Source organism: Poromitra crassiceps (assembly GCF_964638095.1).
Source record: "Poromitra crassiceps genome assembly, chromosome: 3".
NCBI classification, from domain to species: domain Eukaryota; kingdom Metazoa; phylum Chordata; class Actinopteri; order Beryciformes; family Melamphaidae; genus Poromitra; species Poromitra crassiceps.
The window spans coordinates 72463872-72480628 of NC_139625.1; the positions used below are offsets into that span (position 1 = coordinate 72463872).

At 44.9% G+C, this 16757-nt stretch overlaps 1 protein-coding gene and 1 pseudogene across 2 annotated transcripts in view; both read right to left on the bottom strand.

Moving 5' to 3' along the window:
- atp7b (ATPase copper transporting beta) overlaps window positions 1-4572 on the bottom strand; it is a gene marked incomplete at both ends in the record, with an annotated part of 61824 nt that extends 57252 nt beyond the window's left edge. The window contains one exon of the mRNA XM_083633141.1: window positions 4507-4572. Within this exon, the coding sequence (XP_083489267.1) occupies window positions 4507-4572 (66 nt within the window). The remainder of the gene's footprint in view (window positions 1-4506) is intronic.
- Window positions 4573-10594: 6022 nt separating this feature from the next.
- On the bottom strand, window positions 10595-11338 carry LOC310773424 (cyclic AMP-responsive element-binding protein 1 pseudogene; annotated as a pseudogene). The gene has a single exon. The product of its transcript is annotated as a cyclic AMP-responsive element-binding protein 1 pseudogene (transcript).
- Between the last annotated feature and the right edge of the window lie 5419 nt (window positions 11339-16757).

Below are 16757 nucleotides of genomic sequence, written 5' to 3' on the forward strand. Positions count from 1 at the left end.
AGGGAGGAGGTGGGGAGGGAGAGTGGGGGAGGGGGTATGTGGGGGAGGGGGAGCGAGGGAGAGCGGGGGTATGTGGGGAGAGCAGGGGAAGGGGGAAAGAGGAGAGAGCAGGAAAAGGGAGGAGGGGGAGCAAGGGAGGGAGAGCGGGGGGATGTGGGGGAGAAGAGAGCAGGGAAAGGGAGGAGGTGGGGAGGGGACAGGGAAAGTGGGGGAGGAGAAAGCAGGGAAAGGGAGGAGGTGGGGAGGGAGCAGGGAAAGTGGGGGAGGAGAGAACAGGGAAAGGGAGGAGGTTGGGAGTGGGGCAGGAGGGAGCAGGAGAAAGGGAGGAGGTGTGGAGCAGGGAATGTGGGGAGGAGAGAGCAGGGAAAGGGAGGAGGTGGGGAGGGAGCAGGGGAAGGGGGGAAGAGAAGAGCAGAACAGATAGAATATACTGTGGCTAGGCGATATGGTCATGAATAGTCACAGGGGACAGTCAAATTTAGCAGTCAGGTTATGTAATTACTTATCAGGCGAAAAGAGCCAATGAATAAGCAAAAATTAATTGACATTTATTGCCCAGCCCCAGGTAGCAATCAGAATCAGAATCAGAATCAGAAAGACTTTAATGATCCCCGGGGGGAAATTGGGACAAGTTACAGTTGCTCGTTCACATAACACACATAGCATAAAATAAAATACACAGTAGTAATGCGTAAAATAAGCAGAATAAGAAGGCACACTGGCACACTGGAACTAGCAGCAGAGCGGCCAGGCCAAATGAGCAGCAGTTCAGACAATCTGACTACTGTAGCCATTAACCGGAACTAACTCTCTGACAGAAAGTGCATGCAACTCAAGGTGTGTAGTAGCCCTAACCCTACCCACAGAACCCATTCTCATTCAGAGATCTTAAGGTGAGAGGTCAAGGAACCCCTTTGAAAATGGACATGCCAATTTTCTCCCTCACAAAAATGTTGCCTAAATTTGGAGCCTTATTTAGCCCCCTTCCCGACAGGGTAGGTTGACAGGGTTGGTACCAATCAATTCCATACGTCTTCTAGTTTCATATGGTATAAGAAACACCATGCTAGCACCATGCTAGCTACTGTATATATGTTCCTGCTGTATTGATTTATTTTGAGTTCACTCTTTCTTTTTTAAAGGAGAGTGGACCATGCCCTTCCCAGAACAAGGCTCTAGGGCTGGGTCGGTTTGAAAAATTTAAAACCGGTTCGATATTGCCATCTAAACCGGATCGAACCGGTATACCGATTTTTTTGTAATAAAAAAAAAAAAAAAAATGTTTTTTTTTTTTTAAGCAGGGCTCCCGAGTGTGGCCCATAACTGTCTGTAGTGCAACTTCAGTCCACCTGATAGCGATAATACACCTCTAAGCTGGTATTGTCAACCAGCAATGATACTGAATAAAAAGAAGCAGGACACCTGTGTAACAAACACACCCTGTATTTATTTCTCATAACTATTCAGCTCAACTTTTCTTCTAAACATCAAAATAATAAATGAAATAAGACTTCTGCCTATAGTGCAACTTGAGAAAAGGCTAATAAAAACACAAGCAGTGCAATCAGAATGGATTGGCTTACAGCTGAGCTGCCTTATAAACTTCAAAACCCACAAATTCACACAATATAGGGCCTAGGCATGGGTCGGTTTGAACATTTTGAAACCGGTTCGATATTCCCCAAAAAAACGTATCAAAGCGGCTGCAGTTGGTGGCGATAATGCACCTCTAAGCTGGTATGCTGCCAACCAGCACGAACACTGAATACAAATAAGCAGAACCTTTTAACTGTAACAACACACTGTTTTTATTTCTCATAACTATTCAGCTTAACTTTTCTTCAAACATCAACATAATAAACAAAATAAGACTTTTGCCTACTAGTGCAACTTGAGAAGAGGCTAATACGAACAATAGTGCAATCAGAATGGACTGGCAAAAAAAACTAAAAAAAAACTAAAAAAAAAAAAAAAAAAAAAAAAAAAAATGTTTTTTCGGTTTGCACGTGATCAAACCGGTTTGGGCTCGTATACCGAACCGAACCGGTAAAAGCGGAAATCGACCCATGCCTAGGCTCTAGTAGGATTCACTACTTGTCCAGCAGGGACAGCTATAGATGGTTTTAACTTAACAAAAACATTCTAAATTGAACCCCCGCTCACTTCCTGTTGCAGTGTTTGCTATGGCCATAAAAGAAAAAAAAACATTCAAGTGCAGGACTGACCATTCCGTGAAAACCATCTATACAGCTGAGCAGCGAAAACAAAAGTAACAATGTCGAGTGAATATTTCTGCAGTTTGCCGAATGCTGCGAAAAAGTAAGTGCTGTGGGGTTGCGCTCTGGTGAAAACTGTCTATAGTCACAACACCTGGGTTTGTGTGTTTGGATAGCTGTCTAAACTGGCTGCGTTGTGTAGCCCCAGTGGCCTAATGGATAAGGCACTGGCCTCCTAAAGTCTAATTTATACTAACTGCGGAGTGTCCGGTTTTCGCGGAGCGGAGGCTCTGTGCGGCGAGCGCGGCACTCCGCACAGGCTCTGCGGAGGGACTGCACGGAGCTCCGCGCTCCTCTCAAAAAATGTAACTCCGCAGAGCACACCGCGAGCTCGTGCAGTCAATTCCGAGGCTATGATTGGCTAATGTTTGCTATGGTTTGTATAGGGAAGAAGCCTCCACAAACTGACCAAGTGACCGATGAAATCAGTGAAAAATGAACGGGTTTAAGCGTCGCCACATGAGCGAGGGAGCAACATGATCCTTTTCTCAGTCATGAAGGAGCCCATTTTAGAGTGAATAGCCTACAATTTACTACGTCAATAAAAACGATTTGAGATCGAAAAAATTAAATGCAAAGCACATAAACAAGAAGACAACAAACTTACTTGCTAAAAACAAACTGAAAATAGCCTACAATTGCACTAGGATTGATTATTCGCCGATATAAATCAGGATCACACACGGAAGAACTGATGTGACATTTGCATTCCTGCTAAAAACACAACGGGAGCCTGGAGGGGGATTCTCCGCTCTCCGCAGACACTGCACTCCTACCGTATTTACCATAAAAAGATGTGCCTCTGCGGAGAGAACGGTCTTGCCATGAACACCGCGGACACCGGACACTCCGCAGGCAGTATAAATTTGCTTTAAGCCAGGGATTGTGGGTTCGAGTCCCATCTGGGGTGAATTCCAGCAGAGTGGCGCAGCGGAAGCGTGCTGGGCCCATAACCCAGAGGTCGATGGATCGAAGCCATCCTCTGCTAGAACCTTTTGTCAGACATGGGTTTGATCCCCCAAGCATCCCGTGAGCAAGATAGTTAAGCCCTATGTGCCCAGGGGGCCGGACTTAGTCCAAAAGTCGTGTGTAATTCAAAATCCACAGGTTTACAGTAATTTTTGTTTGATTAGGAATTTTCGACAAGGGATCTACAGGTTTGAGAAGAATGGTGTAAGGCCTTTCACACATTCGACTCTGCGGCAACCTTTTCTGTTTAGAAATACATATACATTTGGCAAAATAAGTATTGTATTATTATCATTATAGAAAGTTGCACCTTTTTTTTTTGGTCCAACAATATGCAAATTATGTAAATGTGAATGTGGAGTAAACCTCCCTCAGAATGTCATCAAAGTTAAGTATCTCCAGCCCCACAGCCCTCTGAGGAGTCAGATGCCGATGACTATTGACTCTAAGCAGAGTCACATTGAGAGGCTTATAAGCAGGGTGAGAACTTGTCGTTTGCACTGGTCATGTGTGCTTTACGCCACAAACCAGCACAGCTGAGTCATGTCATTCAGTAATGTCATCCATTTTGACAGTTTGATAGCGGTAAACTAAACGTCAGGTTTTGCTGTTGGAACTCTCTCTCGCTTATACTATCGCTATTGATCTCTTCCCCTACAAATATAATCCAAGGCTGAATTATCACACTGTCAAACCATATATATATATGGGATGCGATCAGCTCAGGTACAGCGACCAGAAGGATCAGAGAAAGAGGACGATGACACAGCATGGCTATAAGTACTGCCACGTCATAGCCTCGGCATTGACGACATTACCGGCGTCTATTGGCAAGTGCGTCACACGGACATCACACTAGGATTACACTTGTCGTCACACTAGGATTACATGTGAGGCAGTGTGTCTGGTCTTCATGTTGAAACTAGGTCGAGACCACCATTTCAATCATGAGAGACCAGAGGGTAGAGTTAACAAGCAAGCTTTATTCAAGTATGGCATGGCAATAAGATCTATGGCATGAAACGGCATGGCAACTAATTCTGATGGCATGGCAGCATGGCAACTAGTTCTTTGGCGTAATGACTCCGCGGTAAGATGCCTCTCTTCTGGAGGCATCTGCTCGGACTAGGATAGAGAATCCCCCAAAAGAAAGAAAAACCCAAAACCGCCAACCGGTCTGCTTGCCTCAGCGATACAGCGGGCGCTGGGCGGAATGCGACGCTTGTCACCGACTGGTTGGTTTGGCGGCAGAGCAACTTACGAAATCCACCGACCGGGCGTGGCCGCAGCGATACAGCGGGCGCTGGGTGAACGACCAATCCGGCATACTTTGGTGCACTGACTTAGCAGTTTACTTGGCGCACAGCGGCTTACGGAAATCACCGACCGGGCGTGGCCGCAGCGATACAGCGGGCGCTGGGTGACCGACCAATCCGGCATAATTCGGCGCGCTGACTTAGCATTAAGAAAGAAAACCCCCCCTTAGGAAAACCGCCGACCGGGCGTGGCCACAGCGCTACAGCGGGCGCTGGGTGAACGACCAATCCGGCATACTTCGGCGCACTGACTTAGCAGTTTACTTGGCGCACATATTGCATATTGTTGCATAGTGCAACTTTCTATAATGAACAATACTTATTTTGCCAAATGTATATGTATTTTTAAACAGAAAAGGTTGCCGCAGAGTCGAATGTGTGAAAGGCCTTACACTATTCTTCTCAAACCTGGAGATCCCTTGTCGAAAATTCCTAATCAAACTAAAAGTACTGTAAACCTGTGGATTTTGAATTACACATGACTTTTGGACTAAGTCCGGCACCCTGGGCATATAGGGCTTAACTATCTTGCTCAAGGGATGCTTGGGGGATCAAACCCATGTCTGACAAAAGGTTCTAGCAGAGGATGGTTTCGATCCATCGACCTCTGGGTTATGGGCCCAGCACGCTTCCGCTGCGCCACTCTGCTTGAATTTACCCCAGATGGGACTCGAACCCACAATCCCTGGCTTAGGAGGCCAGTGCCTTATCCATTAGGCCACTGGGGCTACACAGAGCAGCCAGTTTAGACAGCTATCCAGACACAAACCCAGGTGTTGTGACTATAGCTGTCCCTGCTGGACAAGTAGTGAATCCTACTAGAGCCTTGTTCTGGGAAGGGCATGGTCCACTCTCCTTTAAAAAAGAAAGAGTGAACTCAAAAGAAATCAATACATCCGGAACAACAGATACATTTAAAGTCACAAGGAAATGGCATCTTGATGTCTTGCTTTCATAATTCGATGAATTTCCAGTTGAAACAGAACATGAAGGGATGGTTCAAAAGTGTTTAAAAATGCTTTGTGCATCTTTTTGCACTTTCACAAATTTGAAAGTCTTTAACATGCATGTAATATTATTGGATTTTCATATAAAGAATATGATAAACTAAACATTTTTTTCAATTTGAGGAATGTATTGTTAAACATAGTTGTACAAGATATACACAAGAATACAGCTAACAAGGTGGAAAAAGACAGGTTTCATTTCATTGTGACTTTAAAGTCAGGTATGAAGAAAGACACACACACACACACACACACACACACACACACACACACACACACACACACACACACACACACACAGGCAAGCATAACCTGACAGTGACACGCCAGATGGTTTATTGCACTGAACCATCTGGGAAGTCGTCCTTGGAAACTGTTTGGAAAAAGGTAGGCACTTAAAAAAACACTTGACAGCTGATTGGATGAACCTCATGCCTATCACCGTCACGGGTGCCGAATCACGGGCTGGGTGGGCTCAACTTCCTGCAGCATATCATCCGCTGTGCTGAAAAGGTGATCGGATGCAACCTGCTATCCCTTCAGGACCTGCACACCGCCAGGACACTGAACCAGTCTCGGAAAATCATGGCCGACCCCTCCCACCCCGGACACAAACTCTTTGAAATGCTCCACCTCGGCAAGAAACTGAGGTCTATCAAGACCAAAACCTCTCGTAACAAGAACAGCTTCTTCCCAACTGCCATCCGCCTCATCAACAAGACTCAACCCCCCCCCCCCCCACCATCATATGTCACTTTAAAGATTTATGTGATTTTTTTGTGATTTGTCTTTCTGTATTTTTAGATGTGACCGCTACGCTGCATACTTACAGTAAGTCAAACTCCTTGTACAGTATGTAATCTGATTACCTACTGTGGCAATACAAGTGATTGTGATTCTTCTAGGATGCTGGCCACAAACACAGAACTTGAAGCCTGGCAAGATCAGAATCAGAATCAGAATCAGAATTATTTTATTTGCCAAGGTATGTTTTCGCATACTAGGAATTTGTCTTGGTGTGGTTGGTGCTCATTTAACATTGATAAGAACAAATAAACAAGACATAAACAAATAAGATATAAAGGATCTAAAGAGATTATTCAATATGATAAAAATGTGGAAAAAGATAGATTCTCCCGTGATTGTGATCTCATGAATCCAGCTTCCTCACAAGGTAAAGGCAAGCAGGCATAAATTCAATGCCACAGCGCAGAACAGATGTAACAAATATTCCTGTTTACCTGGACCGATCATGTGATAGAGGAGTGCTAGATAATGAAATGAGCCAAGGAGACAAAGTAGACATGTTTTTTGCCAGGCTGCCTACATCTGGCTGTCTGAAAGAAGCTGACCGCGGCGACAACCTGCTCACTCGGGTTTGTTTTACTAAGCAAGGCAAGGCAAGTTTATTTCTAGGATTAGAAACAATTCCTAGCCTTGCCTGCCCTGCAGCTCATGCACTACGGGGCCTCGCCCGCAGCCCAGCTCCTGCGTGCCCTCGCCTCCTCTATTGACATGCGCAGCACACAATAGACCCTTTCCATTTTGTATCGAAAAGGCAGAATAAACATAGCCTAGGTAAACCCAGCCCCCACGTGACCTGCTCTCTCAGTTCCCAGTCACTAGTGACTGAGAGCAGGTCTGAGAGCAGGTCACGTGGGGGATGGGTTTACCCAGGCTAGAATAAACACAGGTGCCAGCAAAACACTAATGAGGGTTTCCAAATTCCAATCATTGAAGTTTGGGACTATTTTTTTTTATCATTGTAAAGCCACAGCATAGTAATTAATGTGATGTGTGTAGTTCTTCATAGATCTAGCCTCTTCATTTTGCTCTCAAAGTGCACCAGATTGAAGCATTTTACTTTAAAATAAACTAAAAAATCAAAAAGTGGCGACAAGGTAGCTCAGCAGGCCAATGTAAACAGTAAATAGAAGAAGGAGCTTCTTGATCCTTATAGAAGAATTTAATAAAGAAGTAATGTACAGGTATACTTAATCAGTTAATACAAAGTACATCTTCAGAGAAGGACAAGGGCACAAACATAATTCAAAGTTAGGGAAATCCGTTTTGATTATTTTATTTTACTTTTTTTATGCCTACAAAGCAAATGTTACTTTGTACTTGAGTTTTCCCTTGGAAATTATTTTTTGTATAGATGGGCCATTGTATTTAAGCAAGCAGAATATATACAGTAGGGAGACAATTATTTTTTCATCATTGTAAAGCCACAGCATAGTAAAGAGGATATTAATGTGATGTGTGTAGTTCATCATATATCTTTCATTTTGCTCTCAAAGTGCACCAGATTGATGCATTTTTTATTTAAAATGTGGTGGATACAGTGTCTGCACACCCAAGTGTGTGCCAGGTGCGTCGGATGAAGATATATAGCAGAACAGAAAAATCCCGCACACCCTCTCCCTTCTCTGGAGAAATATTTTTATTTTTGGATGAACAAACGTTTCGGTCGGTTAGACCTTCATCAAGTGTTATTTTAAATGTGCAAATTTTTCGGCCGGACCCCCCTAGTGGGTGTGAGCCTCACACTGTGAGGTCCACCCACCACAATCTCTTCAAATCCTGTGGGAAACACGGGATTCAGTGCAGTGGTGATGTGCCTACTGACGAGGCAGGTGTCAACACGACATCCTAAAGTGTGTTGAAGGCATTCAGCATCATCACATTCTCTTGATAGCACAAAAAACTGTATTAGTGTTCAAATTACTGCAAAGCTCGCGAAGGGCGCGATCCTGGCGGCTGGCCTGGTGCCCTTCGCGCGCTCTGAAAAAGTCCTCTTCATCTACAACTCCAGGGCTGAATTTCAGTCCCAGTCCATTCCTGGTGACATGACATCATGACATCACTGATGATGTCACAATTTGCTAACACAACCCGCCTAATGTGGAGGTTACACTTAGGGATGAAACGATAACCGGTTTTAATGATAACCGTGATGAAATTCCTTACGATAACTGTGATACAATTCCTTATCCTTCCTGATAATCGTACACTTTGAAAAACATGGTAAATATTGTCCATCATCAACCAAAGTTGGCAACCGTCTCCCAGATGCAGACACGCGGCCTTGGAGAAAAGATTTCAGTGAGTGTATTCATCCTTTTTGGGTCTGAGTTTTCAATAGGAAACTTGGTCAAATGAGTGTATTAGTACTTTTTGCAGCACATTTTAACAATACTGTGATTTACTGATAACCGTGATCATTTTCGTCACTATAATCGTGATATGAAATGTTCATAGTTTCTATTCATCTCTAGTTAGACTACAACAGGGGTTTTGGGTGAGGTCGGCATGCTGGCACGAGGGCCAAGGGTCTCGGGAGCACAGGGGTTGAATGGGAGGGCGCGGCGCCTGGAGCAAGGAGCATTGAGGAGGGGGCGGACCCCCAAGTCTAAAACGTGTGTGGTATTCTGTGAGAGGCAGCAATCCAGTCTGCCGGAAAGCCATTGGAAGAGGAGGAAGAAGAAGAAGTGGGTCAGACGGTCGAAAAGAGGACTTGGGGCTGACGAGGAACCAGACAAGCGCTCTGATGTGGGCCAACAGTCCATAACACAAAAATCTACTATCTCACAAAAGAAAACAAGCTACAGAGTCTATTAACCGTGTGGTCATGGCCACTAGGGACAATGACATCATCACCAGTGACGTCACAATTGCTTGAGTGACATGAATGATGATATCATTACCGATGACATCACAACCAGAAGTACGAACCAGAAACACTGTTAAGGAGGCAGTAATGCAACATAAAGGATGCCAACAGGGGTTTTGAAACTCTGAGACTATGGGCCTCCCGTCAGACAACGCTTGGACCCCCCCGCCCCCTTGATCTGTGATCACCTTTTGATAACTAATGTAATTTTTCACTTCCATCCTTGAGCCTCCCCTGAAACTGTTTGGAGCACCCCTGGGGAGGCCTTGCTTAGGACGCCAGTTCCTTATTGTTTAGGCCACTGGGGCTACACAGAAGAACCAGTTTAGACAGCTATCCAAAGACAAATCTAGGTGTTGTAATTACAGCAGTCCCTGCTGGACATTGAATCCTACTAGAGCCTTTCTCCTCTGTCTCTCCCAGCGTTCCTACTGTCTCACAAAGGAAAAGATATTGTGGAAAGGACATGAAGAAGAATATTGAACTCAACAGAAATCATCAATACAGCAAGAGCAAGAGACAACAATCTTGCCTAAGGGATGTTTCAGTCATCATGGCTGCATGGGAGATTAAACAGAAAATGTACAGCAGAGGATGGTTTCCATGCATCGACCTATGGGTTATGGGCCCAGCACGCTTCTGCTGCACCGGTCTGATGTAATCATGCCAGATGGGACTTGAACCCACAATCCCTGACTTAAGAGACCAGTGCCTTATCCATTAGGCCACTGGGGCTACAGGGAGTAACCATTTTAGACAGCTATCCAAACACAAATAAGTGTGATATATAAAGACTGCCTGAAACACAATGAATATCAAAAATATTCAGTTCAGTTCTGTTTATAGCCCCTTATAAGACATGTCTCAAAGGGCTTTACATTGAATCATCACAGTACTACAGTATATCTACACACAGGTTTACATACTACACAAACACAGCATATCTTTGGACTGTGGGAGGAAACCGAAGCCCCCGGAGGAAACCCATGCAAACATGGGAAGAACATGCAAACTCCACACAGAAAGGACTGGAGTGGAGATCGAACCCATGACCTTCTTGCTGTGAGGCGACAATGCTAACAACTGAGCACCCGCCAAGGCCATTTGTTTATTTAGCGGAAGTCATCTCGTCAGCGCAATATTGAACAATGCCATCGTGCATGGCAGATTTTCCTCATATCGTGCAGGCTGTGGGCTGTGTTTTAAGTACACTATTTCTTTCAATGTCTATTATCAAATCTGGAAAACAGTACAGTGTACTGATATTGGGGAAAACTTCCCTACTAAATAATTTAACACTATTTGAAAAGAAGTTAAATGCTACTTGGTCCAGCTCAGTGTTGAGGAGAGGAGCTACACACACTTATGGTAGTAGAGGTCTTGAAGGTCTTTGAGTTCCTCGATCAGAGTCTTGTTCTGGTTCTCCAGGGTGGCCGCTCGATTCTCCAGACACTTCACATGCTCCTTCTTCTTCCTGCGACATTCACGGGCCGCCTTTCTGTTATTCAGGAGGCGGACCTCTCTTTTTGGGGTGACCTCCTCGCTGCCCCCCTGGGTGGGAAGGGCAGGGGAGGATGCCATAGCAACTACTGGGGCAATGGTGCTGGCTGGGGCTGCTTGGATCTGGTAGGCCTGATCATCCCCAGAGGCAGCTTGGACCACCACCTGGTTACTGGGAACCAGTATCTGCTGGCCAGCGCTGATCTGAGCATACTGGTGGATGGTTGTGTCGGGCTGGGCCACCGCTGCATTGGCCATGGTCAGAGTCTGGAGGCGCTGGACCCCATCTATACCGTTGTTAGCCAGCTGGATGGCCCCACCCTGTGTGATTGCAATGTATTGGCCGCTGCTGGTCTTGTAGATGGTGATCCGTGACAGAATCTCCTTATGCTTCTGACAGTCGGTCACACTGTCTACTGACTCCTGATAATTCTCACTTTCTGCTATGGTGGAGATCTGTACAGCCTGGACTTGTGGGGACTGGATAAGAGATGGCTGTGCAGCCTGGATGACTCCATGGACCTGGACCGTCTGTCCATTGGGAAGCTGGACTAGCGTTACTGTGGGACCTGTTGCCGAGGCGTGGTTTGTTGCCATCATCATCAGTGATGTCATAAATCAGTCTCTAGTTACGCACAGATGTGCTATTATACACTGTGATCAGTGATGTCATTGGTGATGATGTCATCAGTGATTATGTCATCAGTGATGTCACTCGAGCAATTATGTCATCGGTGATGATGTCATCGCCCCCAGTGGGAGCCATGTCGTTAATAGAATCTGCGGCTTGTTATAAACTGAAAACTGTGCCAGGCAAATTCAATGTCACAGCGCAGAGAATAGATGTAACAAATATTCCTCTTTACTTGGACCAATCATGTAATACAGGAGTCCTAAAAGAGCTAAGGACCCAGGTCAGAAAAAGATAAAGGGTTCTAGCAGAGGATGGTTTCGATCCATTGACCTCTGGATTATGGGCCCAGCACGCTTCCCTCACCCCAGACGGGACTCACACACACAATCGCTGGTTTAGGAGGGCAGTGCCTTATCCATTAGCCCACTGGGGACACACAAAGCAGCCAGTTTAGACAGCTGTCCAAATGCAAATCCGGGTGATGTGACTATAGCTGTCCCTGCTGGACAAGTATTGTGTAGATGTGCTTACCGGTAGATCCCAAAATCATTTTTGGATAATGAGTGTAACTTTGTAGTGTCAGTGTATTTAAATATACATTAACAAATACTGTTTATTGCTAATTGATTATTGTTTATCATTGACATTTTAACACCTGTCAAATATTTTGGCCCAGAACCCCTTCAGTGAAGGGCAGAACTAGAAGGCATGAGACATAGTGCCCTCTGACGCCTGACATCTGTCACACAGTGGTGAGACAGAGGGGAAGATCTTGTGCAGCTTATGCTTAGAATAGTGAAGACGATGAGCAACTTTAAATTGGATCAGCTGGTGTCTACTATTAACTGAGCAGAGTTGTATCACAGACAGACTCCTATCCCATATAATGTCAGATAAATCAGTGCCAAGTTCCCAAGTTGCCAAGTTATGGTGTACATAAAATAGAATCAGCTGCAAAAAACACCCTTAAATCTTCTCCATAAGGTGAAACATTTTAAGGAAAACATAAGCACAAGATTTAAGGGTGTTTTGTGCAGCCAATTCTATTTTATGGACACTAACTCTGACCCTAAGGGAAATCTTAACCTAAGGTGCTTTGTGCAACTGGGCCCTGGCCTCCATTTTCAGCCATAGGGGGACTCCGAGGGTTAAGTTGTCAGGGGTCCCTTGCCGCCAAAACATTAAAGCCCTAATATTGGCAGCCCAGTAGTAGTGCCTAAACACTGGTAAGGGCAGACCTCCTTCAGGCTTGGGTTTTTGTAGGTGAATTTTCAAAATTATATTATTCTTATAGTTCCAGATGTAGGACAAAATTAGGGATAACAGTTCTTTGAGAAAAGCCGATGTAAGAAAGATGGGAAGGTAGAGAACCCTGGGAAGTGAAACCATCTTAATTGAGTTTATACGGCCAATCATAGACAAAGGGAGGATTTTCCAGTTTTCTATACATTGCTTAAGTCTTGAAAAAAAATTACCAAAGTTCAAATTGAATATAAATTTAGGATCTCTGTGTATGGTCTGGCCAAGATAGGTGGAGCAGTCTTTAGCCAGTTTGATTGGGAGAGATTTATCAGAAAACCAGGAGTAAAGACATCAGAGAGAGGCATAAAATCACTCTTTGTCCAGTTAATTGTGTATCTGGACAGCTTACCGAAGGAGGTGATTCATTCTAGGAGAAGGGGGATCAATTCTTCTGAGATACACAAGTATAATATAAAGTTTTTGGCATACAAACTGATGCACGTCTCAATACCTCTGACCTTCAGGCCTGTAATGCTCGGATGGCTACGTACGTATTTTTAAGGCGAGGGGCTCGAGCGACGAGCGCAACGGTGAAGAGGGCCGGCGAGAGTGGGCGACAAGTACTCAATCTTAATAGAGCCATTCTCCTCTGTCCCACTGGGACTTGTGATAAATTACTCTTTATGTTACAGTATAAATGCATCTTTCCTATCTTCCACAACAGTGGTTCCCAAACTGGGGTGCGCATACCCCTAGGGGTACATGGAGCTACTACAGGGGGTACTTGAGAGAAAGGAGAAAATGGAAAAATGTAAGAATAAATCATGGAAATGAGTAAAACATTAAAATAAATCTGCTCAGGAGGCACTAATTGCAACTCTTTCTCTCCATTTCTTATTTTGTAATGTTATATTCTTCAAAAGGTGGGTATCATTCATTCATTGCATCAAGCATCATATGCTATAGTTTTCTCTTGCAGTTTTCTAAGCAAAATGTAGTCGGGTGAAGGGGATACTTGGATTCAGAAATCAGGGAAAGGGGTACTGAAGGCAAAAAAGTTTGAGAACCACTGTTCTACAACAATATAACAAATAGATTCTCTCCTGGGTTACGTTTCGATCTTTTTGTTTCTGCATCCACCCCCATCTTCTCCCCAATTGTACTTGGCCAATTCCCTGCTAGGGTGTCCTTAGTCTCTCCCCAGACTCAAATATTACGTTGAATCGCCGCGCTCCGCATACTACAAGTGAGTCTGTGCCAGTTAATAGCTGCTGGTTTTTTAAGGCGGGTTGAAATTGAATGAGTGACAGGTCGTAGCACCGATGAGAGAGCAAATGGGCTGCGCCTCCCATGTTGTCTGATCGCAAAGTCGTTACTGATCGGAGAGGACTGAAGCCATCACTGGCATATGACTGGCCAAGTGAACGGTTCCCTCCCATAACCAGCCCTCTGAGGGAAAGTGAGAGCCCAGAGAGAGCTCTGCAGCATGCAGTAACGTAGTGTATCAGCGTAAGAACTCTCATGGGTCTGGCGTCGAGACTACCTGGACGTTTTCACCTATAATAGCTCTTATATGTTTTAAAGGATTAAAGGATGTAAGGATTACTATTTCTTTTCTTAATGGAGGAATAAATATACAAAACAGACTACAGACACAAAAACCGTCAATATGTGTGATCCCAAGAACATCATGAGGCCTTTTATAATGGGAAGTCCTGCTACAGTGCAGTTACATAAAGAGACAGAGGAACACAGCTTCATAAGGCAAACACGCCACTGTTTACTGCTGTGTTCAAAGTGCAACAGTAGTCTAATAAATCACATGCTGTGTATGGAAACAAAGAAACATCACACTGCTGATTCTGTGTATTATATTGAACATATTTTCATATATTTAAAGTCTCCTCCCGACCCTAAACTAACATCACAAGTGTTCCTATAGGGGCTTATAGTCTATCTGAAGGAATCAACAGTGTCTTTATACGAGGGATCAGCCGAGCAGCATTTTTGTAAACAAACCACGTTTCCGGGTGGAAACGGCAATGGAACCCTATGGAGCGAGCCTTGAGTGCTCACTCGAGCCCCAGCAGTGCAGTGTACAATTTTACAACTGCGACAGTTCCCACAACTTTAACACGACATGCATAAATTATACATTAAACTCTTGAGCTACTTCTGCTCTCAGAATGTCAAAATAAGCGATGTCATGTATAGTTTTTGAGATATTAACGTTTGTTTGGCACAACTCATACTAGTTAACTGCTGCGGTTCCGGGTGTTTCGCGGTGATTTAAACGATTTTTTCAGACGGACAAGCCCGTCTTTTATTGTCACACGGTTACACATCAACACATGCACGGAGGGCCACAAACACACACATGCTGACGGTGGCCGGTGAAATTTGTCCTCTGCATTTAACCCATCCTGGCTTTGTCCTTTCCTCCGGGGGGCAGGCCAGGAGCAGTGGTCGCTTTCTCGTACAGCGCCCGGGGACCGACTTCGGATGTTGTCGTCACTGGTCGGATGACGATGACGATCTGATCTTCTGCATGTTTTTAATGGGGGGGGGGGGGGGGTTATATACGGAGGAGCCCCCCTGGGGGAGCACGGGGAGAACATGCAAACTCCACACAGACAGAAAGGCCCTTACGACGAGATACCCCACCTGGGCAGTAGGCACTGAAGATATGGGGGGAACACAACCACAGCGCCCGCAGTGTCCCAGGCGAGAATCGAACTCAGGACCTTCTGACTGCGAGGCGACAGCTCTACCACTGAGCCACCGTGCCCCCTGATGATGGTGATGTGTTGTTGTTGTGACATCATGCTGATCCCTCGTATAGTGATCGTTGTGATCATTTTCTGCTATAGTATTACTTGATGTCATCGACCATCATCGATGGGCCGACCCCCATCGACCTCTGAGCCTTCTACATCGGACCATCGTGATTATCTGTTCGAATTAAAATTTTGCAGTTTTAATAATAAAAAAGGCCAAGTCGTCCACTCACCATTATGTGCGGACGGGATTAAACAAGCGCACCCAGTTCAGATAAGCGGTAGAGCGTGCCAACCGCCGTTAAACCAAACAGAAGAAGAAGAAGAAGCGGTAGAAGGGAGGAGGAGATAAGCAGAAGTCAGTTGTGCTGTTGTGAAAACGTTAAGACAAAGAAGAAACGTCGCATTGTTTCCTGTTTTCAACCCAAAGTGAGTACAAGTCCTCAACTGTGAATTTAACTCGCCTGTTTCCATGAAGTCGCTCCATTACATACTGTAGACTGCTGTGTTTCTCTCTCTCCTTAACTCGCTCTCTCTGTTAGGGTCAAAACTGAGCCACGTGAACCTAATATTATATCCGCCAGTAATTGTTGTCAGTTTTCTGCCAGCTAGTTAAATTCAACACACACACGTTGTTGGTCAGGATCTGTAATATTGTGTTGTTTGTTTTGCACTGTTCAATATTGCTGGTAGTGACAGCCACTGCTTCAGTCGCCTGGCTCTGTGCAGTAGTAGTAGCCTATCCAAGCCTGCTGGCCTCATGTAGAGCTCAGCTCCTGTTGTAAATGTGAATGCATATGTGCATTGCAGCAGCGGAGCCAAACGGCATTACAGCACTACAGCGACTTCATAAATCATTAATTAAAACCCCCCACCCCACCCCCACCCCCACCCCCATCAACCACGATGCCATCGTCCATCGTGATGTTTCACTTTCTGCAACCAGTTCGGCTCCGCCCACAAAATACGTGATCAATGTTTGCAAACATATAAGAGGTATATAGACCAGGCTGTAAACATGTTTAGTTCAATCATGTTGTAAAGACAGGCATTTTAACATGGGGGAATGACCCCAGTCAAATGGGACTGACTAGCTTTTGGAGCCAGCCTCAAGTGGCCATTTGAGGAACTACAAATTTCGGTATCAATTCCAAGCCAGAGCTTGCCGCCTGATTTTAACAAGTCTCATACCATTTTGATATATCACATCTTTCCCTCCTTCTGAGTTTTTCCTGAGCCCACTTTTTGCACAAACCAAACCAGTGTTGTTAGATCTAAATCCAATCCAAGGAAATAGTTAAATCATATTTAACCCGTTCAACTGAGGGCTTGCTGACCAGGTCTTAAACCCCACAAATCCACT